Raw genomic sequence first — 15,990 nt, forward strand, 5'->3', positions numbered from 1 at the left:
ACTCCAGAGGCTCCAGACGAGATTCTTGGGGTTCCTCTACTGCAGCAGATGAAAAAAAAAAAAAGGAACAACAGCCCGACGTCTTATTTTTTGTTATTTCTGTAATTTCTAAAGAGCCTGAGGTTAAACCGTTACTGGCTCCACGGTGCAAACCGCTTTTGTTTATTTTCTGACCATGAAACTAACCACAAAATAACAGTGGGAGTGGACTTGTTGGAACTCGGTTGTTTGGTCTAGCTCGATTTTCTCCACTCGCTTCACAAATTCTCATGCATGCAGGTCTTTGATGGAGTCAATGTGACTTGCCTGAGAGAAACAGCTATGTGATAATCTGTTTCTGATGGGTGTAAAAAAAAAAAAAAAAAAAAAAAATAGTATCAGGACTGACGTCAAACCCCCGTGCTGTTTTGTGCAGCTAGACACTATGGTGAAATTAACAAAACACTGCCAATGTTTTATGTTTTATGCTGCAATTATGGGGAAAAAGCTCATAAAGTAAACAAATTATGTCAGACTGCATAATCGTAGTATTTTTGTAAGCATAAAAAGTGGTTGCACATCATAATGAGAATAATTGTCAGACGTTATGAGTTTCAGGAACCCACTGATCTGCTGATTTCTTCACACATAATAGGCCATCACCTAATGACTGTTACCTATTTCTTCAGATATAATAATGCACTTTTTTATTATTTCTTTTACAAAATTTTGTTCCAGGTAGAAGATTTCAGATCATTTTCTGTCAAAAGCCATGATTTATTTTATCGTATTTTTTTTGTGTCGCTACATATTGGCACATAAACCCCTTAAAAGGAAATATGATATTTTGCGGTCTATTACTCCTTCTATGGTAATGCCACACATGGATGTAAGCCTAAAAAAAAATAACAATAAATGTAGCTGACAGATTTTATTTTACAGAATCGGCAGTGACTGTATGAAAGGTTTTATTTCTAATTTTTATTAGGAAGAAGAAATCAAATCCAGGACTTCCATCAAAACTTGTTTATATAAAATAATTTGTTTTAGCAAAAATTAATGCTTTGTTTTGTTTTGTTTGTTTTTTACTTGATGAGTAATTTCTGCAGTTAAGTAAATGTCTACATAGATTAGAATTGTTATTGTTGGCAAAAGTTAATTAGAATTGTTATAATGTTTGATAATTAAATATTTTTTTTATTTCATATTTTTAATATTGTTTAGGATGTTTCTTTCTGTGTCCTCTGTTGTTTTAACTGATAGACAAATGCAATAAATAAAGAACAATACTTGAGGCCTTAAAGCAAAACTGACAAAACACCCAAAAAAACAGTTATTTTAAATGGGAACTTGTGAAAAGTCCAGCAAACTTGATGGATTATAAATGTAATATGTATTTTCCAATCCAATACTTGTGATGTTAGCACATACAGTAATTTACAGAACTTTTTTTTTAATTGGATTTTTTGATATGTATGTTGTTTATCACAAAAATGAATCTTTATTTATTCCAATAAGTTTGCTAATCATTGCAATATTTATTGCAAACATACATGTCAATAATAAAGTGACAGGAATTTATTGGCAGAAGGATGAATGATAGCAGCGTAGATCGTTGATCCTTCATAAAGAGAAAAACTTTTAATTTATAGTACATTTTCTACTGTTATTTAACAACATGCACAACTGGTGGATTGTATTAGTAAAATGAACTGGAAAATTAAATTACTAATGTAACATTTGATTAATAGTAAATTGAATTTGTTTGTTTTTTTAAACAGTAATTTAACACTTTACTGCTTTCATCGAATCCTGGTGTCGTGAAATGCTCTATGCAGAATATGACCTAGCTATGATGTTGTCTTCCGGACTTAAAACTTCTCTAAATGGTCCCAGTTTTATTTTTTTTTCTGCTGACATGTCACTTGAATCCATTCATGCATGCATGTACACATTCTCATCTGGCTCCATTTGAAACAACATGGACAAAGAAGCCTTGTTCTGGGTTCTGCAGCACCATTTGTCAGCTGTGCAAGAGCAGACAATCCAACACTTAATAATCTTGTGGCACAGACCCTGAAAATGGCTGCTGAGTTGAGAAATAACGACATCTCGAATCCTATTGTGTGTAAACAAGTCGTACATTAAGTGAATGGTTTTTACAGTTAATGTGAATTTATAGAATTTTTTACTTCTTTTTTTTTTTTTCTCTTACCGCCTTCAGCTAAAACTGATCTGGAAATGCAGGAGAAGCAGCTGACAGAGACTCAGAATACGTAAGAGGCTTTCATATTTGAACATTTTCCCTTCAATATCCTCACCCAAAAATTAAATCATAACTGTTGCATCCTGTTGGCCTTCATTTGTGCTTTTTGTTCAAAGCTGTGATCATAGCTGTGAATTTGAAAGTAAGGAAGATGCAATCCAATATAGTTTGAAGTGAGACATTGTTGTTGCAATAAAGAAACATAATCTTACAGTTCTGTCAATATTTATGCCTCCTGGTTCCTTCAGTTACATGGAAGGTGCAGGCCATCGTGGCAGGCCTTCAGCAGCCGTGAGGCCCCCTATGTGGTGTCTAGGTTGTTTATCTAAGTGAAGTAAGAGTAGACAGCCATGGCTCCAGGCTTCTTTTTCTGCCGACAAGGAATGTGTTCCTATACCACACTCCAAACAAAGACACTCCAACCTGTCCGCTGTATTTGTCTGCTGCTAGAAAGCTGCCACGTATAACGCTTTAACATTAATCATCTCTGTTTGTGTCCATTTTTCCTAATTGGGGTATCTGTTCTGTAACTGCTTTGTTTTACATCTTCTTGTTTTCATCATCCTATTTAGGATGCTCATGGGCGTGTGAACTAAAACGACAATGCACAAGGCAAAGGCAGTGATATAGCCAAATATGAGGTTCTGTTGAAGTTATTCCAGCTAAGCTGTCCAATTTAAGTGGGACTCTGATACTTTTGTGACACTAATTGGCTTTTCGCCTTGTCTAAAAAGCACAATGTCATCATTGGTTTGGGATTTCTATCTTATTTTTCCATTAAATCTCTGCAAAACCGCATTATTGCAAGATTAACTTCAATATTTTGTGCATTTGTGCTGCTCTGCCAGGTTTTTGCATCAGACAGCCTAGATTTCTGTAATGACATGTTGTAATAGTTTGGCCTTGCAGTAGTGTTTTTGTTCTTTGTCCTCAGCTTCCTGGAGCTGACTGTGTCCTTCTCAGTTAAACCGAAGGCAGGAGAGAAAGAAGTCTCCCCCAACACATTCTTCTCCATTTGGCACGAATTTTCTTCGGATTTTAAGGAGCAGTGGAAGAAGCAGAACAAAATCATGTTAAAGGAAAGGTAAGGACAATTCAGAGAACTGCAAGAAAATTCACAAAAACACTGTTTTTACTTCTGTTTTTACTTGTTAGGACACTTGAGACAAGCTAAATAAACTCATTTAATAACATGCCCTTTACATTTAGTGATGCCCTTACATTTCAAATTGTCCCAAATGTAGATTTCCTCCTCTTTAATAACTTTCAGGACATCTCATGTTCCCTGATGATCCTATCGGTTTCATTCAAATTCATAAGGCACAAAAGCTGAAATCGTTGCTCCTATCCCAGTAACAAGAACCCTCCGTGCACCTTCCAGTGGTTTGATGAATACAAAGATATTGCCGCATACGTCAACAAATAGCAAATTTGTCCATTATTACCAATAAAGATAAAGCTGCGATAGCACATTTTGTAAGAGGAGTCAAATGGAGCTTTGCTTGCTCAGTAGGAAAGAATGAAACCTAATTTGAATACATTAACCTTTTGGCTTTTGCTGCAGGCGGTCGTCCCAACTCTCTGCCGTCTTTTTTTTTTTTCCCTTTTAAACTCTAGAGGAACCATATGTCCTCCTCACCTGTGGTGCATGGGCATGCAAACATGTTTTAAGTGCACACAAGAAGACCTAAAGATGTACAAAGATCAATACAAAAGAAAAAGTCACACTTAACGTCAACATTTGACAAACCAGCATCACAATTTGGATGTTTGAACTTTAAATTTGAGCAAAAGTTAAGAGTTTTGTGGCTGCTTCATACTCACTTTTGGTCCTTTTTTTTTCTTCTTTTAGAGTGAAAATGGCAGAGGAAAGCTTCAAGCAGGCCAGACAGAAGATTTCCTACAATGTGACAACCAAAAATGCCACTGGGATAGTATGTTATTCCTCTTTTTGTCGCTCTGTGTTTCATCTGTTTTTTATTCGTGCAAAAGCTAGCAGCACCTGCCTACTTTCTTTCTTTCCATGACGCAGAACGGTTCTTCACCTGACAGGCTCTATTGCTTGCAAATGCACGTCCGGATGTTAAGAAAAAACACTTCTGGATTTTTACTGTAACATGTTGGGATGACTGCCATGGCTAATGCCTGTAAATAACTTTGAACTGTCTTTATTTATGCCCTGTCTTTATTTTTTTTTCTACCACAGAAAGCAAAACTGGGTAAGAAGATGTGAAGCAGAGAATGGAAAAGAATCATCAGCAAGACTGTTGCCCAAACACAATCTGACACAACTCATCAGTCCTTTTTAAGATTTATTTAGCTTTACTATTTATTTACTCGTGTCTTGTCAGCTTTTTTGAAGTGGATGCTGTTTAGAAGCTAAATGAAGCATTTTGCTCTCAACCGTGTCTAGAAAGTGCAGACATTTTAAATGGAAAACTACAACAAAGCCAAGCTCCAATGTAACATTTAAGCCATAAGGTAATGGTTGTAGCACAGATTGTAGCACAATATATAACTTTTATTGCTATTCTAACATTTACATATGTATTTTTTTTATATTGTTGGCAGGCAACTGCAAAAATCTCCTTTATGTATTTTATGAAATTGCAAAGCTTTGTCACATTTCTATAATATATTGATTTTATACGAGCCATTTGTTAGATAGGAAGTGCCTTATTGTGCAGTGGAGAAGAAAATTGGGAGCTGCAGAACAGGGGTTATTTGGATATTGTATGCAATTAGTGGGTTTAAAAAAACCTTTACGCAAACTAAAAAGGACCAAGTTAAATTTTTTTGGTGATTAATAAGTATGTGAATTAACCTAGTAACAGTTTGACTGTTTAAACAAGCCTTCTTGTATGAGCTTAAAAAAAAATCATTTTCAGGTTGTGTTGGACAAAAGGATTTCTTGTGTTTTTATGCATTAATTTGTTGACGTGCTTTATTTTTAACCTGAAATCCTATGCAAGTAGTGCTTTCTCCTGTGTCAGTTCCCAAAAAACTTAAGACCTCGAGGATTCTATGTGCATACCAACTGTGTTACAGGTGAAGACTCATTTAACAGTAAAATATATATATATATATATATATATATATATATATATATATATATATATATATATATATATATATATATATATATATATATATATTAAATGTTCAATAAAAGTGGCCACATATTTTTAAGAAAATGCTGCTGTTGCTGTTATATTTTATTATTTTATAAACATACTATTAAAGTTTTATATGAAATATATTTATTATACTTTTGTCATACATTATCACATACATACAATATATGTGTGTGTATATATATATATATATATATATATATATATATATATATATATATATATATATATATATATATATATATATATTAGTGCATTGCACCTTTGGTACACATGCCGCTGGCTTTTTTTTCTTCTTACCAGCTAGAATATGGTACAGTTAAGATGGGTATTAGTAGGTAAATCCAGCCAGTCATTGTTGTAATGTCTCCTGGCAATCTTTTCCTGAAAGAAAAAATATTTAAGAAGACATTTGACCACCCATCTTATAAAAGTGGCTTCGCTTTTTCAAAATGAAAGTTTTTAAAACTCCCCCAAAAAAAGAACCGTCACTTTCAGTGTCCTTAATGTGTCCAAGCTTTTGAAGAGGCATTTTAGAAGAAATAAAATGAGAGGAGATGGTTGTTCTTCGACAAACCTTGGAATCGTTGTCTTCAGTGTCACTTGAACAATCTTGTATTTAACAGCATTTATAGAAAACAGTGGCTGCATGTATATTTGCATCATAATTGGGTCTTAGAGTCACACCACTTCAATATATATTTATTTTTGTAGAAAAAGCCATTACTGCAACGGCTTGTTAAGAGTAGTTCCACTTGATGCCTGTCGCTGCTGGGCAAAGTCCTCTGACATCTGTCTTTTCAAATTCAAAAGGCTTTTCAAAACTCCTTTTTTCACAGTTTGCCATGGCCGCTCACATCCACAGACATGCAGCGGCACTGTTTGACCCGCTGCACCTTACGGTGCCTGAAAGGGGGCTGCAGATCTGGGCAGTCCAGTTGCACCGTCAGCTGTGTGATGCGATGAGGCCTGCAGAAGGCGCAGGACTGAAAAGGTTCCTGAACTTTGTTGTGGCTCTTTCTTCCCGAGCCAGAGGCCTTGCCTCGACTGTGTCCCTGATTGGAGCTGGGGCCCATATGGCGTGGGATGTAGAATGAGTTACACTGGCCGTAGCAAAAGCGATTGACCACCGTGCGGCTGTGGCAGCCGTCTTCACTTATGGTCTGACGGAGGGGCTGAGTCTTGCACCAGTCTCTGCGGAGGTAGCGCCGCTCCGTCACAACCAAGGCCTCTCTGCTGGAGGAAAGCACCTCTGGTTTCGGCTGCAACAGTTTGTGCTGACGCTCTGCAGAAAGGTTACCTTTAGACTTGTGCGGTGATGGGATGGAGCCCTGGGGACGGGTCTTTTTGCTCTCTGCTGTAATGCAGAGCACCCCAGCCAGTATGACAGGAATGGTTATTCTCCAAAGCATTCTGCAAAAGAAGGAAAGTGTTACTGTCCTAAAAAAAAGCTCAATCTAACTACATAATCTTAACACTGGAGATGGTGCAACTCTTAACCTCCCATTCTTAGATGAGACGGCATATTGCTTACATTACATTAATATTGGCAATCATGTTTGCTATTGTCTGGATGAGCATTCAAGCTGAACCACCTTTTGCAGTCCAGCCCTACGGCCATCACTGAGGAAATGAATCCATCACCAGAGTCCTCATTTGTCAGCATCTCTGTGTCATTACTTCTATTTGCTTTCCTCTCGGCTACGCAACTCTTCCAAAAATAAACAAAGTCCTGCTATCAAAGGATCCTCTTAAACACCCATAACGAGAAAGGGAAGTTGATTTTATTGGTCCCGTCGCTGGGTAAAATAATTATGGCTTTGCTTACTTTAGTCATGAACTATGCCACAGATATGTAAACAGGCATTAGAGAAGCCCATCTGTATGTTATTAGCTGAAGACTTGGGGAACTGTACTGTTCCCTTTTGGGAATCCACTCTTCTGTTCTCTGGTGATATACTATAGAGAGAACTGACCTAAGAGTGACCTAACGTGCCCGTAATTACCATGGTGCCTTCTGTGTCATGCTTGGACCATAAAATGCAAGAAAAAAAAAAAGCATGTCTCCTCTATGCTAAATGGAGGAGCTGCCCATGTGTATGCTGTCAGATTTGCGCCAGCACATTTTTGACCATCACTCAAGCATCTTTTCAGCAGATGTTGCTCCTGACAAGCGTTGCATGACATCAAGTCAGAAATTCTGATGGGAGAACCAAAATGCCTCTGGGCCATTGGCGCCAACCATTTTAATCCTCTTCTTTGCTGTGCAAATTTCTGTGTTTACTTTTGTCATTTGAAATTGGAAATTTATTCTGACACAAAACAAATTACTTAATAATAATACTTGTGTTTTTTTTGGAAATTATTTTCTGCCCTTGATCTCAAGTTCACTCCAGCTGCATGAGCACTTGGGGCCCTTCTATCTCTGTCCAAGCCGCACTTGTTATAAGCTAGACAGCAGATGTTTGTTCGTCTAGCAGACTTGAATGAATTTGAGGAATCTTTTCCTCCAACATCCGCACATACCTGCAATGAGGTTAAAAATTCCCAAAACTCCTGAGGGGTCCTTCCACCACCTGCTGATTCATCCAATGATAAACCATTTGTCCTGAGCTGTGTTGTATTTTTCCTGCTGACTGTCAGTTTAACTGCATGCAGTCCTGGTGAGGGGAGCCTCTGCTTTTGTGAGTACGCTTCTATGCTCTTTTTCCACAGTTCTCTGAGACACCGTGCATCTTCACCAAACTCAGGGGTCTTGGTGGGGAAGGCCTAACTCCCTGTGTAAATAAAATGACAGATGACCCATGCAGTCAGCAGAACTTCCTCCCTAGCCCCTATTTGGCCTATGGATAATAGCACTGGCTCTGGAGGCTTTCCTCATCAATCCCTGTTGCAAGACAAACTGTGGTTTTGGGGTAGGGATTAAGTGGCTTTAAAGGAGTCTTGAGGTAGATGGGTGGGTAGTTAGTGGTTAGACAAAAGTGACGGGGGGGCTTTAGCACAGATGACCTACAGGGGAAAAAAAAACGACCCCCTCTATGATGTCGTGGGCTGTGCAGATCCCTTCCCCTCAATTGTATGCTTCTCCATAAGCTGCTTGTCTCTACATTTCTTGTTGGCATTAATCATCAGCCAGTCCTGGAGTCTGAAGGAGACTGTGGTTTTGTCTTTTAATGGTAAGACAGAGCTGAAGTGGACCTTTCTCCCTTCTAAACACTAATATTGTCCAAAAACACAGCTTCATGTTTTACCCCAACCACAAATTCTTTGGATTTGCTTCACTGAACTGTGGCAGACCTTGGTTCCATAATTCAAACCTCTAATGAAATTACAAATACCCGAGAGAGTGCTGAGGTAGACACAAGCCTTTTGGAAAATAGCTATTATCATCAGTGGGAGCTTTCTATGTTTTGTTTTTCAGAATGGCATGATAATGCCATGGTAATGTTTTTTGTCTGGGTAACAATGGTTCCTTTTTACAATTAGTCATGGCAGCCTTTGACGGCAAAGCAAACTCACATTTTTTTGCATCCAGACTTTTAAATAGATTCACTTCCTGGCCTTCTAACTTGAGCATGCAGATGCATTTTTACTAAACCACGTTAATTGGCTTCCCAGGCTCTTCAAAGGTGGGTTAAAGCAAACAAAACCTGACGCCTCAATTATTTATGCGTCACAGAGTCTCAAAAAGAGACTGGTAAGTGCAGTTAATTACAGTAAAACTGCATTTAATTCACCGTGCAGCTCAAACCCCAGTCACACACAGATAGCGGCGCTAGCATGTGCACAGAAGCAACCGCATGCATGCCTGATGTTGCACAGACAGGATGTACAGTGTGCAAAATGAGCAAAGAGGGTAAATGAACGTTTCACTCTGTGGCAATTACACAAGAAGAAACCATGTCATTATCCATGTTTGCGGATCGTACCTTCCCCAGCCACACTTGACCGTTTGGTCATTAACTGTTGGTGGTTTGGGGGGCTTCTTTCAGGGAGTTTTGCTGTGTAAAAGCATTTTAATGCCAGCATCGCTAAGAGGCTTTTTAAGCACTTTAGGCAGCCATTTGTCACCACAATTCATCTTGATAATGACTAGCAGCTCAGATATAATGCTTTCCGAGCTAAGTGTTGGCAAGTGTGTGGAGCAGCTAGTTTTCTTCAGTGAAAGAAAGTGTTTAAGGGGAGGATGAAGGGCAATTACAGAGGCTATCATAACGCAGGGGTTCCCACTTTGGATTGCAATGACACTATCTACAAAAATTGACAAAAGTCTGGCTTTTTTTGTGCACTTTAAAACCCATAAAGGTGTCCCTTTCTTAATTTTTGACAATTTTTTCAAAATATTTTATGAAGTTCCAGATTAAAAAATCCACTTCCATATTTTTTTAATACCTTTAGTGTTTACCTTACAGTTCTTTTTGCAATTATTTGAAATGCTGAGTTTATCATCATAAAACATCCAACCTTTTGCTATAAAATGTGGTTTTAATCTTTTAATTTGATCATGTCTTGATGTCTTCATTGTTAGAATTTCCATCAATGGCTTTTTTGCAGTGTGACAAACCAAAGAGTTTGTCTGTGTGCTAAATCCTCTTTGACATCAAGAGAACGCGGTCACCGAAGCAATATGCAGGATCAGGCTACCCACCATTCACCGCACACATATGGTAGAAACCCACACTCACTTATGCGCGTATATTCACAGATAAATCCAAAGCCGCATCAAGACACAGACAATACATAGAGAGTTAAAAAGATTATGCTGTACATGAAAAATACAGGTTAGTCATGTATGTCACTAAGTCTCATTTTGATTTTCTTGTTCACTGGAGAACCGAAACAGACTGTTAATCTTTCAGAGAAGCACAGCACAACTTTCTGTCATCACTCACTAATTTTCTCCCTCATAACACTAATTATCTACAACCTCCAGCCACTAATTATAGTAATTCAGCACAGACGCATATCCAGGACACCTTAAAGTGTCTGGAAAGTGTAGATTTTTACAATGGGTGGCCCCAGTGGGAATCAAACCATCTCTGTTTGCCGAGAGATAAAATAACCTTCAAGTCCCTGCAGTTCCAATTACACGGTTGTGTGTTTAGTCATTCAAGGGTTCACCAAGTCACTAAGTCTCACGCTTGTGAAGCTGGTTTTCTTCTCCTTTATCCATAAAATGTATTGACATTGGATGTTATCAGCCAATTTCCAAAGTAGTACTCCTTTTTTTATTTCTTCAGAGTTTGGGTGTGAGATTAGTTCCATTTAATAACGTGAAATTACACCATGTAATCACAGATGTCTTTTACAACAGTGGACTTGTTTTAAAAGTCCTTTATTAAATTTTTAACTACATGCTAGTGAGTGCATTCACAGAGAAACAAAAAAAAGGTTCATGTACCTCTCAGCACAGTGGACAGCGGGATGATAATCAGCTGGTGATGCAGTCAGGAAAGCTTGTCCACCTTCAGTGGTCCTTGCGTCCACTTCCAGGTTTTGGTTTCCATGGCAACATAATCTGTAGTATCCTCAGGCTTGCCCTTTTCTCAGATAGAAATTACACAACTTGCAGAAGTCCTCAGTGTCCCATTGTCATGGACAGTGTCAAATCCTTCTCACTGAGTTGAAGTTACTCTCTTTGCCTTCAGAAGTTTCATGAGAGAGAATTTCCAGCTACAGTAAGCCTGTATCTAAGGGCTGTGGAGACAGTCTGCAATCGTTCTTTAAGAGTGTTTGAGTCACTGTAAAGCCTGCCTAAGTTTGAATGCCAGCCACCCCACCTCCTTTCTCCAGACTGGGAGGGGTTTTTCTTTTCCTATTGGCCCATGTCATTGTGGGAATCAGATCAAGCCTTGTTGCTTCCATTCAGGTCCCTCTCCTCTTATTTGAACTTGGCAAATGAAAAAGATGGGCTGTGGAAAGCAAATCAATGTATGTTTTTTTTCTATGCAAAATCTTTTTATCACCTTCTATCTTCTTCATCACGTCTCATCAAACAGTTCTTTTTTCAATTCTAAAATGAAGGGATTTTTGCCATCAAGGGCTTTAAAAGAGACAATGAAAAATCAATGTTTCTCTGCAAATCTTTAACACTAAATCAAAATCAGTCACTGGTCCTATAAAAAGATTCCCATTGAAAATCAGAATCTTTAAACTCAATAAATCATTATGTCAGAGCAGTAAGAAACAGTCATTTGGCCTTTGAAAATACCACAATTGCATTCCTGTATTCAACTAGGATAGAAATGTTTGTCTGTTTTGTGGTTCCTGTTAAATTCTGAAAACACTGTTGGTCATTTTTGCCAGCAAAGAGAAAGAAATGTCAACATGTGTTGCTGATGCTTCAGCTGTATGTTTTTTTAGCTGGCTGGAGGATGATGGCACTTTTGCATGGCAAAGTTCTATTTATCTGCATGTTGCAGATCTGTCCTGAGGAGGCCCCAGCAGAGCAGGCAGTCGGAAACAACGTATTACCCTCTAGTGGTAGAAAGCAAAAGTGCTTGGAATAAACAGCTCCAGAAGGTTATTAATTAAATTAACGCTAAAGCTACAGTAGAGTGTTTCTGAAACTGGCTACAGAACAAGTGAAGTAGAATTAGTTTAATCAAAATGAAAAAAAATATATTTATAAATATGTATTTCTATACTAGAAATAATAGTAATAGTAATAAATAAATAATGCATTTTATTTTGGTAAATTTGAGCTTACCGTAAGTAGCAAATGTATAGGAATCACTGCACTAATGAAACTACATGCTGATTACCCAGAAAAAATATAAATTAAAACAGACAACTGTTACATATAGAGGCCCAACTTTAATAATACAAGTAAGTAAAAGTGTCTTTAATTATGGTATAAAAATAAATACAGGAAAGAATAACAATTATGTTCTACTTTAGACAGGACACTTTTTTTTTTTTGAAAATTGGAGTGTGACTTTACAGGTGGCAATGAGAAACGTGCTAATTATTGTAGTGCAATAAAATTATGCAAAGCAAAATAAATGCACAAGAAATTATAAAAATCAGAATCATAATATGTTTATGTCAATATATATATATATATATATATATTGTATATTCATTCTGCACAACACTTCCCATAGCGCAACAGATTATCTGTATCCTGATATCATGTAGAAAGATGGTTAGATTTATAATATTAGGCTAACTTTTTCTTTTTTTCTTTTTATCTGTGTTTCTTTTCTATTACTTCTCCCAGACATTTGTTTCGGCAGGAAGCGAGAGGAAAGGGCTTTAATTCAGCATTAATGCAGCAAAGAACTGGACATTCTGCCAGTGTCATCACAAGTCCAGCCGTTCCCTTCCTTCTGAAAAAACTGGAATATCTCAGGTACGGAAAGAGCAGAGAGGAGCGGGAATGTCCTCTCCGTGGACATGCAACATCCTGTAGACAACAGACAAACGAGCAGCTCAGCTCATCATTTTGCTGAGCTGAGAGCAGATGACAGACAGAGATGATGAAGAGATGGGATGATCGCCCTCTCTTTGTCCCAGAGAAAGGGAGGCCATTGATTTTAGCATGATGGCACACAAGTTGTCAATCCTTTGTATGCCAGTGGTTTCCCCTGTACTGAGAAAACAGAGAGAAAAGCAGAATAAGCAGGTTGAAGACAGACTGTTCCAGCAGCGAAATGCAGAAATAGTTTATTTTTCTTATCTATATTTGACTTTTCAAGATTTACATTGCTATACTGAAAAGAAATGGACCAAAAAAATTGTCATTCTTCTGCTTTATCTAGGACTAGGGCTTTTTTTTTATATTCTAACCAAATAACTCTCATAATTAGCAAATGATGTCATTAGTTTTTCTTTTCTATTTTGCTTTAAAAATAAATATGAATTTAATGATATTTCATTTGATATTTAAGAATTCCACAGTCAGTATTTACCCACTAATAGGTAAAAAATACAATTACAATACCTACATAAATTAAGTTAAAGTAAAAAAAGAATAATCCAGTTTTTGAAAAGTCTTTATTTTTCTTCTGTGATTTGTAATTTTTTTGCAAAGATATGTACAAATATCTAAAAATAAACCTTTGTTTGTCAATTCCACATTTAGACCAAACAAATACTGACTTTTGTATGATATTTCTAAAAAAAAAGGGAAAAATATTAGAATAATTTTGTCTTTTATTCTCGATACAGTAACAATTTAAAATTTTGCAGTATTATTGACATTAGAAAATCTAGGATATATAAAGCAAACTAGGTGTTACCTGTAAGCAAGAGCCTTCAGAACAAATTCTTACTTTTCTGTGGGGACAGAGAATAACATACTTTTAGTTAAATTTCAAATCAGGGCATAAAAATGTGTATAGTATTAAAAATTGTTACTGCTTTGATGTTTCATTAACATAAATGAATACAGAGGCTGGTGCAAATTAAGCATATTCTTAAAAAAGACTTAAAAAATAAATAAAAACAAACCAAAGGATAATACTTAAATCTTCTTTGCCAGCATGACAGGCAGGGGAAGTGTAGGAGGTGTGAGACACAGTAGATTTCAAGCACAAAAGTACACCATACCAAGACCGAATAATTTGTCATGTTGTGACAACTCCTGATTTTCTACTATTAAAAGTGCTGTCTGCGAGTCTGACATGGATCCTGATCAGCTTTTTTACTGCTGCACACCTTTAGCAGACCTCTTACTGTCAGAGAAGCCATGCCATTTGTTTTCTTCATATTGACCTTATGCACACCAATATTCAGGTGTCAATCTTTGCACAGATTAGAATTTTCTACTTTTTTTTTTTTTTTTGCAGATAATTCTACCATCAATTTGCCTGGATCTCATTCATCAAAGTCTAATCAATACTTTTCCTTGTTTGTACCTTCTTCTTAGCCTGTAATAGCTCCTGATAGGCACTGGAACGGATGAAACGACTGTAAGAATCACTCTTCATTAATTTGTAGATATGCTCCTGTTGAAAAACAAAATATTCAGTCACTGCTCCGCTTCAAATAAAAAAAAAAAAACAACAAATGCAATGTGCTGTTAAAATTCACCATAACTTGTGAAAGCAACTTCAAAGCTGCTCTAGCTCCATAAATATTCCAAATTCCAAAGAAAGGATGCATATTTTTTTAACAATAATTTCAAAACTAACATCAGGTACAATAATTTATCATTTGCTACTGTATGATAACTCACCTGTGCATCTTCAAAGGCATAGCGCCCGGGATCTTTGATATTCTGAGTGGTTTTGCCGTAGCTTTTGGAATCCACGTTGATGGCACTGGGGGCCCCAGGGGCCAAAAACTCCTGCCAGATTTCCTGAACTCTTGTTGGAACTTCTCTGATGGGACGCTTCTTCACTTCTTGGACTGCTAGCCAGAACCTAAATAGCAAAGGTAAGAGTTTAGGCGTGGTAAATAAAGTCACACTCAGCTTTAAAAAAAAAAAATGCTGCAAAGTTCATTTATTTAATTATTTATAAAAAAAAGTTTTTTTTTCATATATAATATTATTTATAAGAGTGTCAAGTGCAAAAGTTTGAAAAAAAAATTAGATCTTACATGTAACCTTACATGTTAAGTTTATGAAATCATACCAACATTGAAGATGTTGGTTAAAAAACACATATAGGCTGATGTATTAATCTTTTGTTTAAAATGCTGCACAAATTCAATTGAAAAACATATTTGTTTACCAGTTTTATTAATAATAGCCACAAAAAATGGTCTCAGATCATTTTAAATTTATAGACACTAGATAAAGACCCAGCTTATGATTACTTACAATCATTTAAGCTGTATATATGGGCACTAAGCCTCTTTTCAAGAGAGCTATTAATCATCATCAGCAAACAGTTGCAGTCATTTCCCTTCTGGACGTATGAAGGGTTGTTACTAAAATCTACTTATACTTCATGTTTCTACTTTTATTGTTATTTTAATTATTTTTTAAACAGGATCAGCAATTCAGTTTATGAAAGAGACTAATTATTAAATAATGGGAAATTTAAAAACAAGAATTGTGCTAACTAATAAAATACTTTATAAAATAAACGGTTAATTGTTATCCCTATGTCCAATTTTTCAGTTCAAAAGTTGATAGTAAAAAAACTCGTGTTAAGTGCAAAGAAAAGTATACATTTTTAAAGTATACATTTTCAAATTTTAGAGTCAAATGCAAATATGGCAGCTTTCTTATGAAGTTGTAGTTATAAATCTACATGATTGGCAAACGTTTTTGTTAGTATGTACCTTAAATTTTCCGAGCTAAACTCAGACTCAAGAAACTTGAGGAACTGCTCTCTTCCTACTGGATCTTTGAGAACCTCATCAATCCCGAAAGCCCACCTCTTTACCCTCTGCTGGCCTGGTTCCTTACTGGAGGAGGAAACACAAACACGTGGCATTTTCAAACGGGTATAGAAGCCACCAGGAGAAAAAAGGAACTCAATGATCACTTTTTTTTATAAATGTGTCACCTGGCTTCAAGCTCCCACAGTGTGGTGTCATCTGAGATCCAGGGGTTGGATGGGTCTGGAGGCGTGAGGAAGGGGTCGTATTCAAAATACTGCTCAGTGTAACCCACCAAACTGTTTTGAGGTAAAACAAAAGAAAAAATACTTAAAG

At 36.7% G+C, this 15,990-nt stretch overlaps 3 protein-coding genes across 7 annotated transcripts in view; 1 reads left to right on the forward strand and 2 right to left on the reverse strand.

Annotated features, from left to right (window-relative positions):
* fmn2a (formin 2a) overlaps window positions 1-5,500 on the forward strand; it is a 45,318-nt gene extending 39,818 nt beyond the window's left edge. For 2 of the 4 annotated variants that reach the window (XM_023963112.2, XM_078932173.1), the window contains 4 exons: window positions 2,204-2,255; window positions 3,180-3,329; window positions 4,098-4,179; window positions 4,452-5,500. In XM_023963112.2, coding sequence (XP_023818880.1) covers window positions 2,204-2,255; window positions 3,180-3,329; window positions 4,098-4,179; window positions 4,452-4,478 — 311 coding nt within the window. In that variant the 3' untranslated portion in view covers window positions 4,479-5,500. The remainder of the gene's footprint in view (window positions 1-2,203; window positions 2,256-3,179; window positions 3,330-4,097; window positions 4,180-4,451) is intronic. The other 2 variants (XR_013647868.1, XR_013647869.1) reach the window with 1 other exon arrangement.
* grem2a (gremlin 2, DAN family BMP antagonist a) lies at window positions 5,489-11,149 on the reverse strand. The gene is made up of 2 exons (XM_011484610.4): window positions 10,781-11,149; window positions 5,489-6,792 (listed from the first exon to the last, which is right to left on the reverse strand). Exon 2 carries the CDS (start codon window positions 6,789-6,791, stop codon window positions 6,213-6,215), a length of 579 nt encoding a protein of 192 aa, XP_011482912.2. The 5' UTR covers window position 6,792; window positions 10,781-11,149; the 3' UTR covers window positions 5,489-6,212.
* A 1,026-nt stretch (window positions 11,150-12,175) lies between these two features.
* The window catches only part of rgs7a (regulator of G protein signaling 7a), a 57,508-nt gene continuing 53,693 nt past the window's right edge, over window positions 12,176-15,990 (reverse strand). The window contains exons 13-18 of one of the 2 annotated variants that reach the window (XM_078932174.1): window positions 15,843-15,953; window positions 15,616-15,741; window positions 14,561-14,747; window positions 14,241-14,330; window positions 13,623-13,659; window positions 12,176-12,968 (exon numbers count right to left, since the gene is read on the reverse strand). In XM_078932174.1, the coding sequence (XP_078788300.1) occupies window positions 13,639-13,659; window positions 14,241-14,330; window positions 14,561-14,747; window positions 15,616-15,741; window positions 15,843-15,953 (535 nt within the window). In that variant the 3' untranslated portion in view covers window positions 12,176-12,968; window positions 13,623-13,638. Of the gene's footprint in view, window positions 12,974-13,622; window positions 13,660-14,240; window positions 14,331-14,560; window positions 14,748-15,615; window positions 15,742-15,842; window positions 15,954-15,990 lie in introns of both variants that reach the window. The other variant, XM_023963462.2, reaches the window with a different exon arrangement.

This window comes from Oryzias latipes, chromosome 15, assembly GCF_053564925.1.
Source record: "Oryzias latipes strain Hd-rR chromosome 15, Olatipes_Hd-rR_3.1".
Classification (NCBI taxonomy): Eukaryota; Metazoa; Chordata; class Actinopteri; order Beloniformes; family Adrianichthyidae; genus Oryzias; species Oryzias latipes.

Coding starts and splice junctions, on each gene's coding strand:
- grem2a (XM_011484610.4), bottom strand. CDS start 6,791: ATGCTTTGGAGAATAACCATTCCTGTCATACTGGCTGGGGTGCTCTGC.